Raw genomic sequence first — 12577 nt, 5'->3', positions numbered from 1 at the left:
AAGAGTTTAATTCTGTTTCCAGCCCAAGCTGGGGAAGAATAGGCCAACTGGTTTTCATTTCTTCTAGGTATTCTGTTATGTGATCTCTGCAACGGGTAATTGGAGTTCCTAACGTCTATCATTTATTCATGTTTAACAGCAAAGCACTTTATGAATGAGAGAAAGATTAATTTAGTGTGACTGAACTAATGAATACTACTCTATTTACCATTGATGGATGAACAACAAAGATGGCAAATATGATTTTAAAAATGATGCTTTATGTAGTCATTATGGAGTGTAATCATTAGAGCTTTAACCTTCTTAAGGCACTTAATTTTAATGCAGTTAAAATTGCTAACATGAAAAAAAAAATGCTGGGAAATCTGCCTACAGCTTCTTCCTTTGGGTAGGCTTTGTCTAAATGTGTTCCTTGGGGCCTTACCAACTCACAGCCTATGGAGAACACCCAAAGTGTATTAAGAAATCAGAGGGGGTGAGCTTGTGATATGCCACGAGGTGTGTGCATTTGTCAAGCATGTCAATTTAGGCTGCTTTTGGGTGCCTAGCAACATGAAATTTTGGTGCTAAAGTCATTGGACCCATACAGCTAAGTGGATTTATTCCAGCTGAGGATCTGCCTCGCCTTTTTAGTTGGGTTTTTTTTTCAATCTGAGATCAATGAATGATTCACTCCTTAATTAAATAGGAAGGTGGCAACTGCTGTTCTTGTATGGAATTTTTTTTCTTCAATGTTATCTGATTTGCTTTTCAGCACTGTGGTAGCCAAGTCAGCACTCTTAATTTATAACCCTTCCAGAGATTTGCAAAAGATGATGGAGAAAAGATTGCTGCAGAGCCTCAGGGACCTGGAGGCAGTTTGCCTGAGACTCTGTCAGTGACTTACAAACAAATTCCAGGCCATTCTCTGTGCTTATGGAAGCAGGAGCCAGTTTGGTGCACAAAGCAGGGACAAGAGAAGTCCTTTTGTGAGATGTTACAGCAGCTGCCAATGAGGTCAGAAGGGCCTTGTAGGGCTGAAACATCTGCAGTGCTGAAGAGAGGTTTTGGATTTACTTCCCACCCTCTTCACCCCCCAGGAATATAATTTGGTTTCATATTTGGGTTGCTGAGATAGCAATGCTGTGATGTTACATCAGAACTTAACTTGGTTTGGGGGGAAAAAAAAAAAGAAAAAGCCATGCCAATGTGTGGAAGTTTAATTATCTTTTACCTGTAATCTTCCTAGTTGTGGAAATGCTTGAAGCCCAATTCACCACTGAAAGCTCGGATTTCGAAGCAGTGGTGTGAAATTGGTTTCCAAGGTGACGATCCTAAAACAGACTTTAGAGGGATGGGTCTCCTGGGCTTATATAACTTGGTGTAAGTATATTCCTCCGTAGAAGGGTTTATGTGTGTCTGAAGTCATTGAAAACCACGTTACTTGTAGATTCTTAGCATGTGGGAATAATTTCTTTTGTAAGTGTTAGGGACTTCATATTAAAAATGTGAAGTACTTTCTTTGCTGCCCCAATTTTTTGGAGGACATCTCTTTTCAGCAGTACCTCCTTTCTTCCAGTGTTCCTAATTTAACTCAGTAATACCACTTGCTAAACTGCTAAGCAGTTTTTTCTTCTTCCTTTTTTCCCCCCTCTCTTAAGTTTCTCTGGCACAGTAAGTTAGCAGTCTCTTCCTATAAGAAAGAAACTGGAAAGCATATTTTCACTACTATCTAGCTCTCCTTGTACAAAATACCCTGGAATTGTGTGGGTGGGAGGGTTATGTTACTGCTCAGCTTTCTTGTATGGGAATTTCATGCTGAATTCTTAGGCAAAACACTTGAAATGCAGCCACTGATGGCAGACTTCTGTAGTTGAATGGTGTGATGGGTTAATGCCCATCCTGAAAACAAGGTGGGGAAGGACTTGTGAGTGCTTTGCCCTTCCTACAGGGCATTTTCCCCCTGGGAAACTGAGTCTGTTCCACTCCCCACTCCCTGCCCAGCTAGGGTATAAAAGAGAGGACACTGCAGCCATTAGCTCTCTTTTTGGCTCCTGCCTTCCTGGACGAGCGCTACTGCAGCTGCCTTCCTGCTCCTCTGCCACATGGTCAGGCCTGATCCTTCTTGCTGCCTCCATGCCTCTTCAAAGAGAGTCTGGTTTTGTATTCTTGGGGGTTTTCTTTTCATCCCATCCATCCTCATTCCTTGCCCTTGTGAACCTCACCTGTTATTGTTTTATGTATATATATATATATAAAATAAAATAGAATATATATATATATAGTTTAAAGAAAACTCTTTACCTCTCTATGTCCAAGCCAACTCCAAATTATTTCTTGGTGGATTTGATCCTTCCCTTTCTTTTTCCTCTCTGTTGGGAGGGAGGAGGGGGGAGCGGGATTCTCAGCCTTGCCCCCATCTGAGCCCTTAAGTGCCAGTTAAGGCTCAAACCACCACAAATGGCTACTTTTTTCTGTTGATACTCAGAATTAATCAGCGATTTGGCATCATTCTTCCTTCCTGCGTCACACACTAGGTGTTAGTACCACATCTGTTGTTGCTAATTTGGGAACTGATCAATGCCTGTCATTTCCTCCAGCCCGTGTATCTAATGCAGGTAAAGTTATGTAACTTGGAAACATTTGGTAAAATAAACCTCTTCCTATGAGGGCAAAGAGTAGTATTTTCAGCTTTTACAGGTTGGAAGACATAAATCATCCACTTTCTGTATGTCTGTATGTCTAGCAAAATTCAGGTGACAACCTAGACTCTTGACTCTGGCTTTGAGCTTCCATTGGAGATGAATCCCTGCCATGTATTTCACTCAGTTTCCTATGGTGATTCTTACATCGCTTAATGAATATGCCAGGTCAAGAAGCCTGGACTGCTTTCTCTTGAGCCCAACAGCCAAAATGCTCTAGTGATAAGCAACAATTTACTGCAGGATGGGTAGGAAGGGGACTCTGGTAATGCACATTCACTAAGCACTTAGGGGATTGCATTCATTACTTGAAGCTGCTTTCATCTTTCATTTTGGGGGTGTGTATGCTCGCTTAATGAATTTACCATGTTAAGTGCTACTCATGTTGCATAACACGTGTAGTGACCTTTAAAATGGTGTGTATGGACCGTTAAGATGCTTTTTATGTTCTGTTTCTGTAACAACCCCAAATATATATGTCTGCAGGTATTTTGCTGAATGGGACACTGAGGTAGCCCTGCAGGTTCTCTCTGACTCGCTTCATCCTAAATACAGGTAATGCCTGAGACCAGAAAAAGTAACTTAAAGAGAGTGCTATGCTGGCTGGTGTTTGGGGGAGGGGGCTGGGGTTTTGTTTTGGCTTTATTCTTTTCCTTTGTTTGGGCATATGTTTGGGTGTTGCCACGTGATACCTGTTTTCAAGTACTGATCCTGAAAACTGACCAAGTCTGAGAGGTAAACTTACTGAATCTTGGAAATAGTTACACTTAGTGTTAGATGGGTTTGTTTATACTTCTAATTTCAAGTGCTTTTGTATTTTTATTTGCCTTTCTTTTAATTCTTTTTTTTTTTTTCTTTTCATAATGAAGGGAAGTCACTAAGAAGGAACTAAGGTATTTTTTTTTTCATTTCTCTTGGTTTTATGGGAACCTACATGTAAATGAAGATCAAACCATACTGCACTTCTGCATCTTATAAAGTGAAAGTCTTTGTTGCTTCACCAAGGTTTCCATGTTCCATTCTGTAAAATTAACTCAGGTGTAGCTAGTGGTGCAACACTGGGTCTATCTGACCATGCTTGTGTATAAAGAATGAAACCAACCTTGTCTGATGCTGCCAAAGCACTGTATTTTAGACCTTTTTAGTACCAGGCTTAAGGAACTTGAGCGAATTTCACCTATGGGGAAAAAAATCTTGAGCAGTGCCACTATGGTCACAACAGCTGTGACTGACTTGATAATCACATGTTGTCTAGGCCCAGGACTTGTTAGCACAGCTGAGGAGTCATGGAGTGCTGTGTGAGCCCATGCAATTTCAATCCTTTGAAAGGGCATTCATTGAAAGGTAGATTCTGCTGGCTGGTGCCCATGGTGTCCTTCCTGGTGTGGTTACCTAGCAGCCATCCTAGATTCTGATGTGATCATGATCAGTGTAACTTCTGCTTCTGATGAACTGTATTGCTTGTCCACATCCTACATGTGCCACCTTCATTTTTCAGTGTTTGCTTGAGTTTTTTTTAATGATGTTCTGCCACAGCTTACAAAGATGGTTAAGATTTTAGCAAACAGGTGAAGACTGATATATTCCTGTATACTAAGCCTTTTAGGAGGTGAAGTATGTCCTCATGCATGCCATCTCTTAACACTAAGGTCAGGATAGGTATGAGCCTATTATCATCTTGAATACTCAATGACAACAATTTTAAAATACTATATTTACAACACTTTCACAAATGGCTGCCTAGAATTTGGGATCTAAAGCTTGCAAGTTTCTACCTGACTTAACCAGGGCAAAATTCCCACAGGCATGTAGAGGTGTATAGCACCCGTTAGGGTTGCTTCTTTGGCTGCTTTCAGCTGATGATAAATGCAGGCCATGGTTTCTGCCAAACTTTCTTCATTTGAGTAGATTAAAACCTGCTTAGTAGAGTGTCAGCTGACTGGCTGGATCACAGAGCTCTTGTAAATAAAAATGTTGTTGAACAGCAGAAGTGTAGCCTGAAATTAATCTGTTCCCTAACTAATATTGCTTAAAGGAAGAAAGCTTCTGTGTCCTTGAAAAGCTCTGGGTTATGCTGAATAGTGGGAAATAATGTTCCTTATTTTTGGCTGTTGAGTGGTTTCTAACTTGGCTGGACATAAAACTTTCAGTTAGAGGAGTATCTTTCGTGTTTGCTACGTCAGGTAACTCATGTCTTTAGTGATGAGTGTTAGATATATCTTTGAAAACACAAAAGGCTAAACCTGTCTTTGATTACTTAAAAGGAATGCAATCTTTTCAACTTTTTGTGTGGTGCAGACTCAAATGATGTGGGTCATCTTTGCAGTCAGTGCAGATAACAACTGGCTTTTACTGAGAGCACTGACATAGGTGCATACTTCATAATGATGAGACAAGTTTATCAACAATGCTATGAAAAGCCAGTTGCTCATTTCCAGTGCCTTTTACATCAATCCATTAGATTAGATGTAGAGTTAAATGTGATTAGCCTTATCAATGGAGGTAATTGACTGTGTTCAGTCAATGTTACAATACAAAAGCAACTGAAAGAAAATGCTTGCCAGATAACAATACTTGGCAATATCTGGATTGTAATTATTTACTTATTTGTTTCCTCAGCCACCTCAGCAAAGCCGAGTGGGAGAAGAAAAAGTTTGATAAGGCCATTGGGTAAGTTTAAAGAGCTTTCTAAAGTTGTCACAAACCCAACAGCTAACAATGATGCTGATTTGAGAGGAAAAAGCTGCTTCCTGGTTACTTTTTAAAGGAAATGTCCGTGTGCAGGCTAACAGCTATTGTCTTAACCACACTTTGATTTTGATCAAAGATTACAGGAAAAACAGTTTGGAAGTAAGAATTAGGGAAAATGACTTTAAAAAGATGTAGCACAGAGACCCTTTCTCTATATACTATGAATAGTGCAGTGATGAATATCAGTTTAATACTTCTTAACACATAATGTGATCGAGTCTCACTTCTTACTGGCAGAGACAGGTTCTGATCTGCTTTCAGAAAAGTATAATAGGGAGAAAAATAGTGGTGAGGTGGTTGGGGTTTTGTGTGTGTGATTTTTTTGGGGGGGGTGTTGGTTTTTTTCCTTAAGCAGTGAGTTTGCTGTTGCTGCATTATTCATGAGTATGGAACTGCACGTGCATTTGAAAGTCAGTAATATGTTTTAATGCTCGTGTTTCATTTTTCTGTGAAACTCGCCATTAAATTCTAGACTTTCCCCACCACCACCACCTGAAATACATCAAAGGTTAAAGAAAAGGAAAGTATTTTGGTTTGCTTGATGGAGATAATTGAAAAAAAATGCCCATGACAGTCTACATAAGACAGTTCTGTTTACAGGAGAGGAAAACAAATAATTGCTGAATAGCTAAACAAGTTTGCTTTTATCACTGAATGTCAGTGTTGGATATTATATATTTTCTTGGGAAATAGTCACTGCCAGAAATGTCAAGTTCTTGATGCAACAGACTCATAAATAACTCAGTTTCTGAGTTCTGTGGTGCTTAACTATACTGTGCTTGTTGATATCTCTTAGCAGGACAGGAGTTTGGTTCATGAGTCTCATTTTCTTATTTCTGTCACCAGCATGCTCTGATTTAGGTTTTTGCTTGGGTTTTGGCTTGTGTATCTAGTTCTCTGTTAGGAAGAGGCTGGTGATGACTCAGGGGGATCATTTTCACAGGCTTTTTAAACAGCTGAATGTCTTCCTAGAAGTCATTGTTGAAACCTAATGTTCTTAACTGTGGGTAACACGCTCCAGTGGGGCAAATGATGGGTCACCTTGCAGACACAACCATCGTGTGGAGTGCTTGCCCTGCATCAGAGGCATGCTTGGGCTTGTTCTTATTCTGTAGGAACAAATCTATGCTGCTCTACTGAAAATGCTGGCCCTGGTTTTAGGCCACACCTTGAGTACTGTGTCAAGTTCTGGGCCCTTCAATTTTGAGTTGCTGGCACATGTCCAGAGAAGGGCAACAAAACTGGTGAGGCGGCTGGAGCACAAGCCCTGTGAGGAGAGGCTGAGAGAACTGAGGTTGCTTAGCCTGGAGAAGAGGAGGCTCAGAGGAGACCTTATTGCTCTCTACAGCTACCTGAAGGGAGGCTGTAGCCAGGTGGGGGTTAATCTCTTCTCCCAGGCAACCAGCACCAGAACAAGAGGACAATCTCAAGGGGGACGTTTAGGCTAGATGTTAGGAAGAAATTCTTCACAGGAGTGATTGGCCATTGGAATGTGCTGCCCAGGGAGGTGGTGGAGTCACCATCACTGGAAGTGTTTAAGAAGAGACTGGATGAGGCCATGGTTTAGTTGATTAGATGGTGTTGGATAATAGGTTGGACTTGATGATCTTGAAGGTCTTTTCCAACCTGGTTAATTCTATTCTATTCTATAAAGGAAGCACTGCTACTAGAGTGTACAGAGCAGGCAGGATAAATGTTTTTCTTGTTTCCCCACCCCCCTCTCACCCTTAGAAGCTCATGAAGAAGGGAATTAATGCACCTCAGTAGCACGCAAAATCTGCAGTGTCATCTGTGTGTCCTGTAATACACTGAAAGAAGACAAACTCCACAAATACTGCTGCTTCTTTCTCTTACAGCTATTCTTTTGCTATCGTGGGCATTAACATAACAGACCTTGCGTACAACCTGCTTGTGAGTGGAGCTCTGAAGACCCATTTCTACAACGTTGCTCCAGAAGCACCAACACTAACTCACTTTCAGCAGACGTTCTGTAAGTGACAAGGGTTGGGAAACACAGGGTTTGTACTCCTGCTGACACCTTGTGCTACTCATACTTAAAAAAAAGGTCTCCACTGACTCAGCCCAGGGGGTATGCTGGTCTTGCTCTCTCGTTTCTAGGATGCTTGTATTCAGTTCTTAGTTGTGATGGATGCCCGACCAAACCAAGGGGTAAAAATGAGACAAAACTCCTAAAAACCCCCAATAAAATAAAATATTACCAAGTGCCTGAATGAATCCAACTGACTTAGTACATTTGTATCTACATTTAAGTGTTGTCCTCCACCTTTCAGTAGAGTGGTCCCCCCTCAAAATAATGCTTTCCCAGTCCTTTCCCCTGTAGGTGAGCATCTCTTCTATAGCATGACATGCTGTGCATCCTTTCATGGTAGGAGCAACGCTTCCAATATTTTTCACTGTATAGGCAAGAAACTGATAACAAGAAGTAAAAATGTACTGGTCTGCATGTTTATAACAATTGCAGAGTGGTTTTGGTGTCTCTATTGTTTGGGGTTTGATTGGCTTGGTTTTGTTTGTCTGTTTGGTTGGGGTTTTTCCTAAAGTTTGGCTATTTAGGTAACATTATTTTGTTCTGCATCTGGTATTTTCTTATTGTTTCAAAGCATAAATAACAGTTACTAGTGTCCTGTGCATCTCTTTCATGAAATAGTATAGCCTTTTCAGAACAAGACTCATTCACCCTAAATCTTATATGGGCAGTTATCATACTGTATTGGAGCTCTCCCCTTTATGATGGTTTCTGGGTTTCTGCCTTAAATAGACTGACTGGTAGGAAATCTGGATGGTTTAGCTGCTAGGCTTTTGTCCTTGGAGGTCAATGGCTGGACAAGTGAAAATAGATAGATAATACATAGAATAAGTATCTACTTAAATATTCACTCATGCATCTTCACATGATTTGTTCATTGGAGGGGTTGCTCTGTTTGTCACATTTCTAACATGCCTGTGGCCTAGTGAATGGATGTGTCTGGTACAGTTGATATGTCTGCTGATCAACACGACCAGTCCATCATGACAACACTGGAAGGAGAGCTGATTTTGATAGCTCTTCCCTCCATAGCCCGTAAAGGTATGAATTATGAAGTGGGATAAAACTTGCACAGGTCTCTGGTGTAGTAATGGGCCAGTAAAAGTTGCGACTGATCCTGCATACTCTGCCTGCCATCCTAGGGAAAAACTTGAGGTTATCAAATGGACTTTATTGTAGAGAAAGCATCAACAGACAAACCTTCCTGGAGCAAAGATGATTCACCCAGAGATTATCTGTTTGAGTCTGACAAATCCCTGCACTTACGCTTTTGCAGTTTGTCTCCTCTCCCTGCCCCAGTCATCCTATGTTTCCTTCAAATTTCCTTCAAACTCACACCTTATTAGGCTATGTTAAATGCCTGCAGGCTGTCTGACTGAACCAGAAAGTCAAAATTATATTGCCCAGCCATCAGCCTTGCTGGTAGAGAAACACCTTCTGAATGCTGATCCCCTATATTACCTCATCTGCACCCTTCTGCTCCTTCAGACTATGGCAATACATATGAAATGGAGAGTTGTGCTTGGCCCACTGCTTTTGGGCTCTCTTGCTTTCTCTGACTGCACAAGCAATGCATGGACTCGATGATCTCAAAGGTCTTTTCCAACCTGGTTAATTCTATTCTGTTCTGTTCTATTCTCTTCTGTTCTCATCAGTTTCATATTTTAGTTCATGTATGCATACATCAACACAAGTGGCTTCTTGTATATCTTGTGATAAGTTCTGCCAGTGTATAACATTCACCATTTTTCTTTTATCCAAAGTGGGTTGTCTTGTATCTGCACAGTGTTATGAGGTATCAAACCTCACTGGTCAGGATTCTCTGGGTAAATCATGACTGTTAAGTGCAGGTTTCTTTCTAATTTTGTATGTGGTCTTCACACACTGTGCTCATTTCTTCTACTTCTCTTTTTTTTTATGGTGCAGGCTACTTAATGCATGAATTCCACAAATTCTGGATCGAAGAGGATCCGCTGGACATAATGGAGTTCAACCGCGTCAGAGAGAAGTTTCATAAGCGAATCTTGAAACAGCTCCAGAACCCAGAGATGGCTCTGTGCCCTCATTTTGCTGCGTCAGAAAGTTTAATCAATATGTAGTTTCTCATTCAATTTTATTTGGAAACACCATCTCACTCTTGTGTTAGATCACTCTTTAGACCATCACTAGCATACTGAATGACCATGGCGATTGTATGCATGTTTTTGGTGCAGTATCCATCTACTTTGTCACACGTACTAGATCCCCTTCTGCTCCTCTTGGTGGGGATTTCTCATTTCGAATGGGTGCCCATATTGCCCCATTATGCAGTGTTACATTCTGAATTGATGTCCAAGTATCAGAGGTTTTTTCTATTTTTTTAGACTTTCCTCATAACTCAGCATTGACAACTGAACTGTATTTCTCTAGCTGTGTTTTTGTATATGTGGAATAAGTAGCTGGATCTCGTATTGTGAAAGCTTTTTAACTTCTTGGTATGTTTCAAGACAACTACTGGCATTTCAAGCGAACTCTGTGTTTGGGCCTCATCTAGAAGATAATGTGTGTAATTTAATCTGATGCAGGCAAACACATTAAAGTCCAATTTTCTCCATGCAGACATTATATGCTTAATGCAGAATTAATGAGGCTTATGAGGTACAAGTTGCAGTGAGAGGAGTTTATGCCGAATTGCTATCGGACACAGCTGCATGAATACCAAATGGTCTGGTGATGCTAACACATTCACAGTGAACTGCAAACACACTCACAACTACTGGATACTGGCAGGGGCCAAAAATTGTCATCGGGCTGTCGTCGCCAACGCCACCGTGCTGAAGCGTGGTCTAAATTCCTGCACAATCCTTTGAATATACAGGGGTTGGGATTTTGTGTCACATGTTGGAAGGCAGCGTGATTTGGTCACATTGTGCTTGGTGAATTCAGGGGGACAAAAATCTTTTTTTTTTTGTTTCCTTTTTCTTTCTTTCTCTTTTTTGTTTAAACTATTGAAAAACGTTGCTTTGGTTCTCAGTTGAGTTCCTGACAACTGGGAGAAATAATTGGTTAGAAGGTTTAGAGCAAAACCACTTGAGTTTCCCAGATTACTTATGAAGAAAAAATCCAAACCTTAAAATGGCAAATTGCCTTTTTTTTCTAAAAGCAGAAATGAGTCAAAGTGTCTGACACTAAGATTGTGTAGTATATTGAACAGCATCTACCATGGCATTTCATACCCATGGTAATTTTTTACCTTCTAAGCAATCAATTTTAGTATTATATGTTTGTGTAAATCACTTGCATATGGAGATTAAACTGAGTAGTGTCCAACTACTTGTGAATTATATGAATAAATTATATGTCATTCTAAACTGATGCACTGTGTGTTTTATTTTTGAGATCCACAGTTAGGCTCTAGGTGAGGAGAAAGTTCTTCACTGAGAGAGTCGTTAGCCATTGGAATGGGCTGCCCAGGGAGGTGGTGGAGTCACCATCCCTGGAGGTGTTCAAGAGGGGATTGGACATGGCACTTGGTGCCATGGTTTAGTCATGAGGTCTGTGGTGACAGGTTGGACACCAAGGGCACGGACCCCTGAAGAATACTTGATGAGTCTTGTGGGTAGCTCAGAGAATGGCCAGGATCCCTTTATTGTGAGAATACACACAGCTTAGATACCTGTAGCAGCAGTTGTAAGCAAGCCTCTTTCTAGCAGTACTTTTCCATCCTAGCCAAACAAAACTTATGTAAACGGCCATTGAGTAAGCATTTCAAACATCTGCACTACAGAGGTCCACAACAGATGTCCTTTGTCTGTCGTTGACCTCTGTAGTGCAAACGCTCTCTACCTTAGTGCCTCTCAAGGTTTTGTTTCAATGAGCACGTCTCTTTCTTTCTCAGCACACTGTGTTTCAGACTCAAAAGTGATTAACTCATTTTCTTCAGTTCCCACAGATGTGCACTGAGGGGAGGGATGTCTGTCTGAGGGAGGATGTCTGTCTGGAACTGCCTTGCCTCCTCCCCAGGAATGGCCTCTTAATGCAAATCCAAAATTTGTTTTAAAAGTTTGAATTTGCACAGTCAGCAATACATCTCCAAACTGGCCTGTGAGGAGCCAACTTCCCTGGGGAGATTAAAATCAAAGAAACAGGGTTAACAAACAAACAACAACAACAACAAATAAGAAAAAGAAAGAAGAGTTGTTTCAAGAAAGTAGAATCAACGTTTGTTCTCACTGCAGAGTGCAGGTCTGGGGTAAATTATGAGTAGAGAATATTTAGGCTGGATCTCTTGGAAAAACTTTCCATGGCCTCAGGGTTGCTGCTCTTCACCTGACATCTCTCCCAGAGGCTCTCCTGTGACAGTGGCTGGAAATCTGCTGCCAGGAAAGCATCATCCCTGCCCTTGCGTGGCTCAGGCAGCAAGTGCTGCCTGCCCTGCCTGTAAAGTTCTTCTGCACCTTTGGGTTTTTAACAGCTATTTTTCTCAGGCAAATATTTTATGCTGGCAGCACTACGAACCCAGGGGTTGTGAAAAGGCATGGCTGTGCCCGTGCAAGGCAAAGCAGATTCCCACAGCACAACACTTCCTTACCCCAGCTAACACAACTGTAAGTTGTTGCCATGGCTCCTTCAACAGTGTGGGTGGACACCAAACTGTCTTCAGTAACCTCAGTGCTCCACCAGTGTCTGTGGAGCTGGGGCTGTGAACACCATCAGGATCTGTGCCTGGGGTTGTGAGTCGAGCTGGGAGGAGAGCAAGTGCTGCTTCAGCGTCCTGTTGCTTTTTTGGCTTGTAGCTTTTTTCCCTCCTTTGGGGAGGGAGAGTCATTTTTCTTGAAGCTGTTGCTGGCTCTTTTGGGAGGTACTTTTTCAAAGGCTTGTGCTGGTGGTTGTATCTATCTACTATCACTAGAAACAAAAAAAACCCTATGTCTTATCTATACAGTTTGTCTTGGAGAATTGTATCTCCTGGTTGTTTTCTGGAGCAGCACTGATGCTGGACTGGAAGATTCCTGCTAGGTAGAGGGTAAAGAGGATAAATCCGTTGTGCTCATTAATGGAAGAGCAATCTTTAAAAGCACCTGTACCTGCTGTGTGGTCTGTGCTGTCCCCAGTCGAA

General features: G+C 41.4%; 1 protein-coding gene across 4 annotated transcripts in view; it reads left to right on the top strand.

Moving 5' to 3' along the window:
• ELMOD1 (ELMO domain containing 1) overlaps nt 1-10421 on the top strand; it is a 32738-nt gene extending 22317 nt beyond the window's left edge. For 3 of the 4 annotated variants that reach the window (XM_054164656.1, XM_054164655.1, XM_054164658.1), the window contains exons 6-11: nt 1229-1362; nt 3168-3236; nt 3551-3574; nt 5301-5351; nt 7289-7422; nt 9406-10421. In XM_054164656.1, coding sequence (XP_054020631.1) covers nt 1229-1362; nt 3168-3236; nt 3551-3574; nt 5301-5351; nt 7289-7422; nt 9406-9578 — 585 coding nt within the window. In that variant the 3' untranslated portion in view covers nt 9579-10421. The remainder of the gene's footprint in view (nt 1-1228; nt 1363-3167; nt 3237-3550; nt 3575-5300; nt 5352-7288; nt 7423-9405) is intronic. The other variant, XM_054164657.1, reaches the window with a different exon arrangement.
• The last annotated feature ends 2156 nt before the right edge of the window (nt 10422-12577 follow it).

Source organism: Dryobates pubescens, chromosome 10, assembly GCF_014839835.1.
Source record: "Dryobates pubescens isolate bDryPub1 chromosome 10, bDryPub1.pri, whole genome shotgun sequence".
NCBI classification, from domain to species: domain Eukaryota; kingdom Metazoa; phylum Chordata; class Aves; order Piciformes; family Picidae; genus Dryobates; species Dryobates pubescens.
The sequence above is the reverse complement of the archived record's forward strand: the minus strand, read 5'-3'. Positions and strand labels throughout refer to the sequence as shown.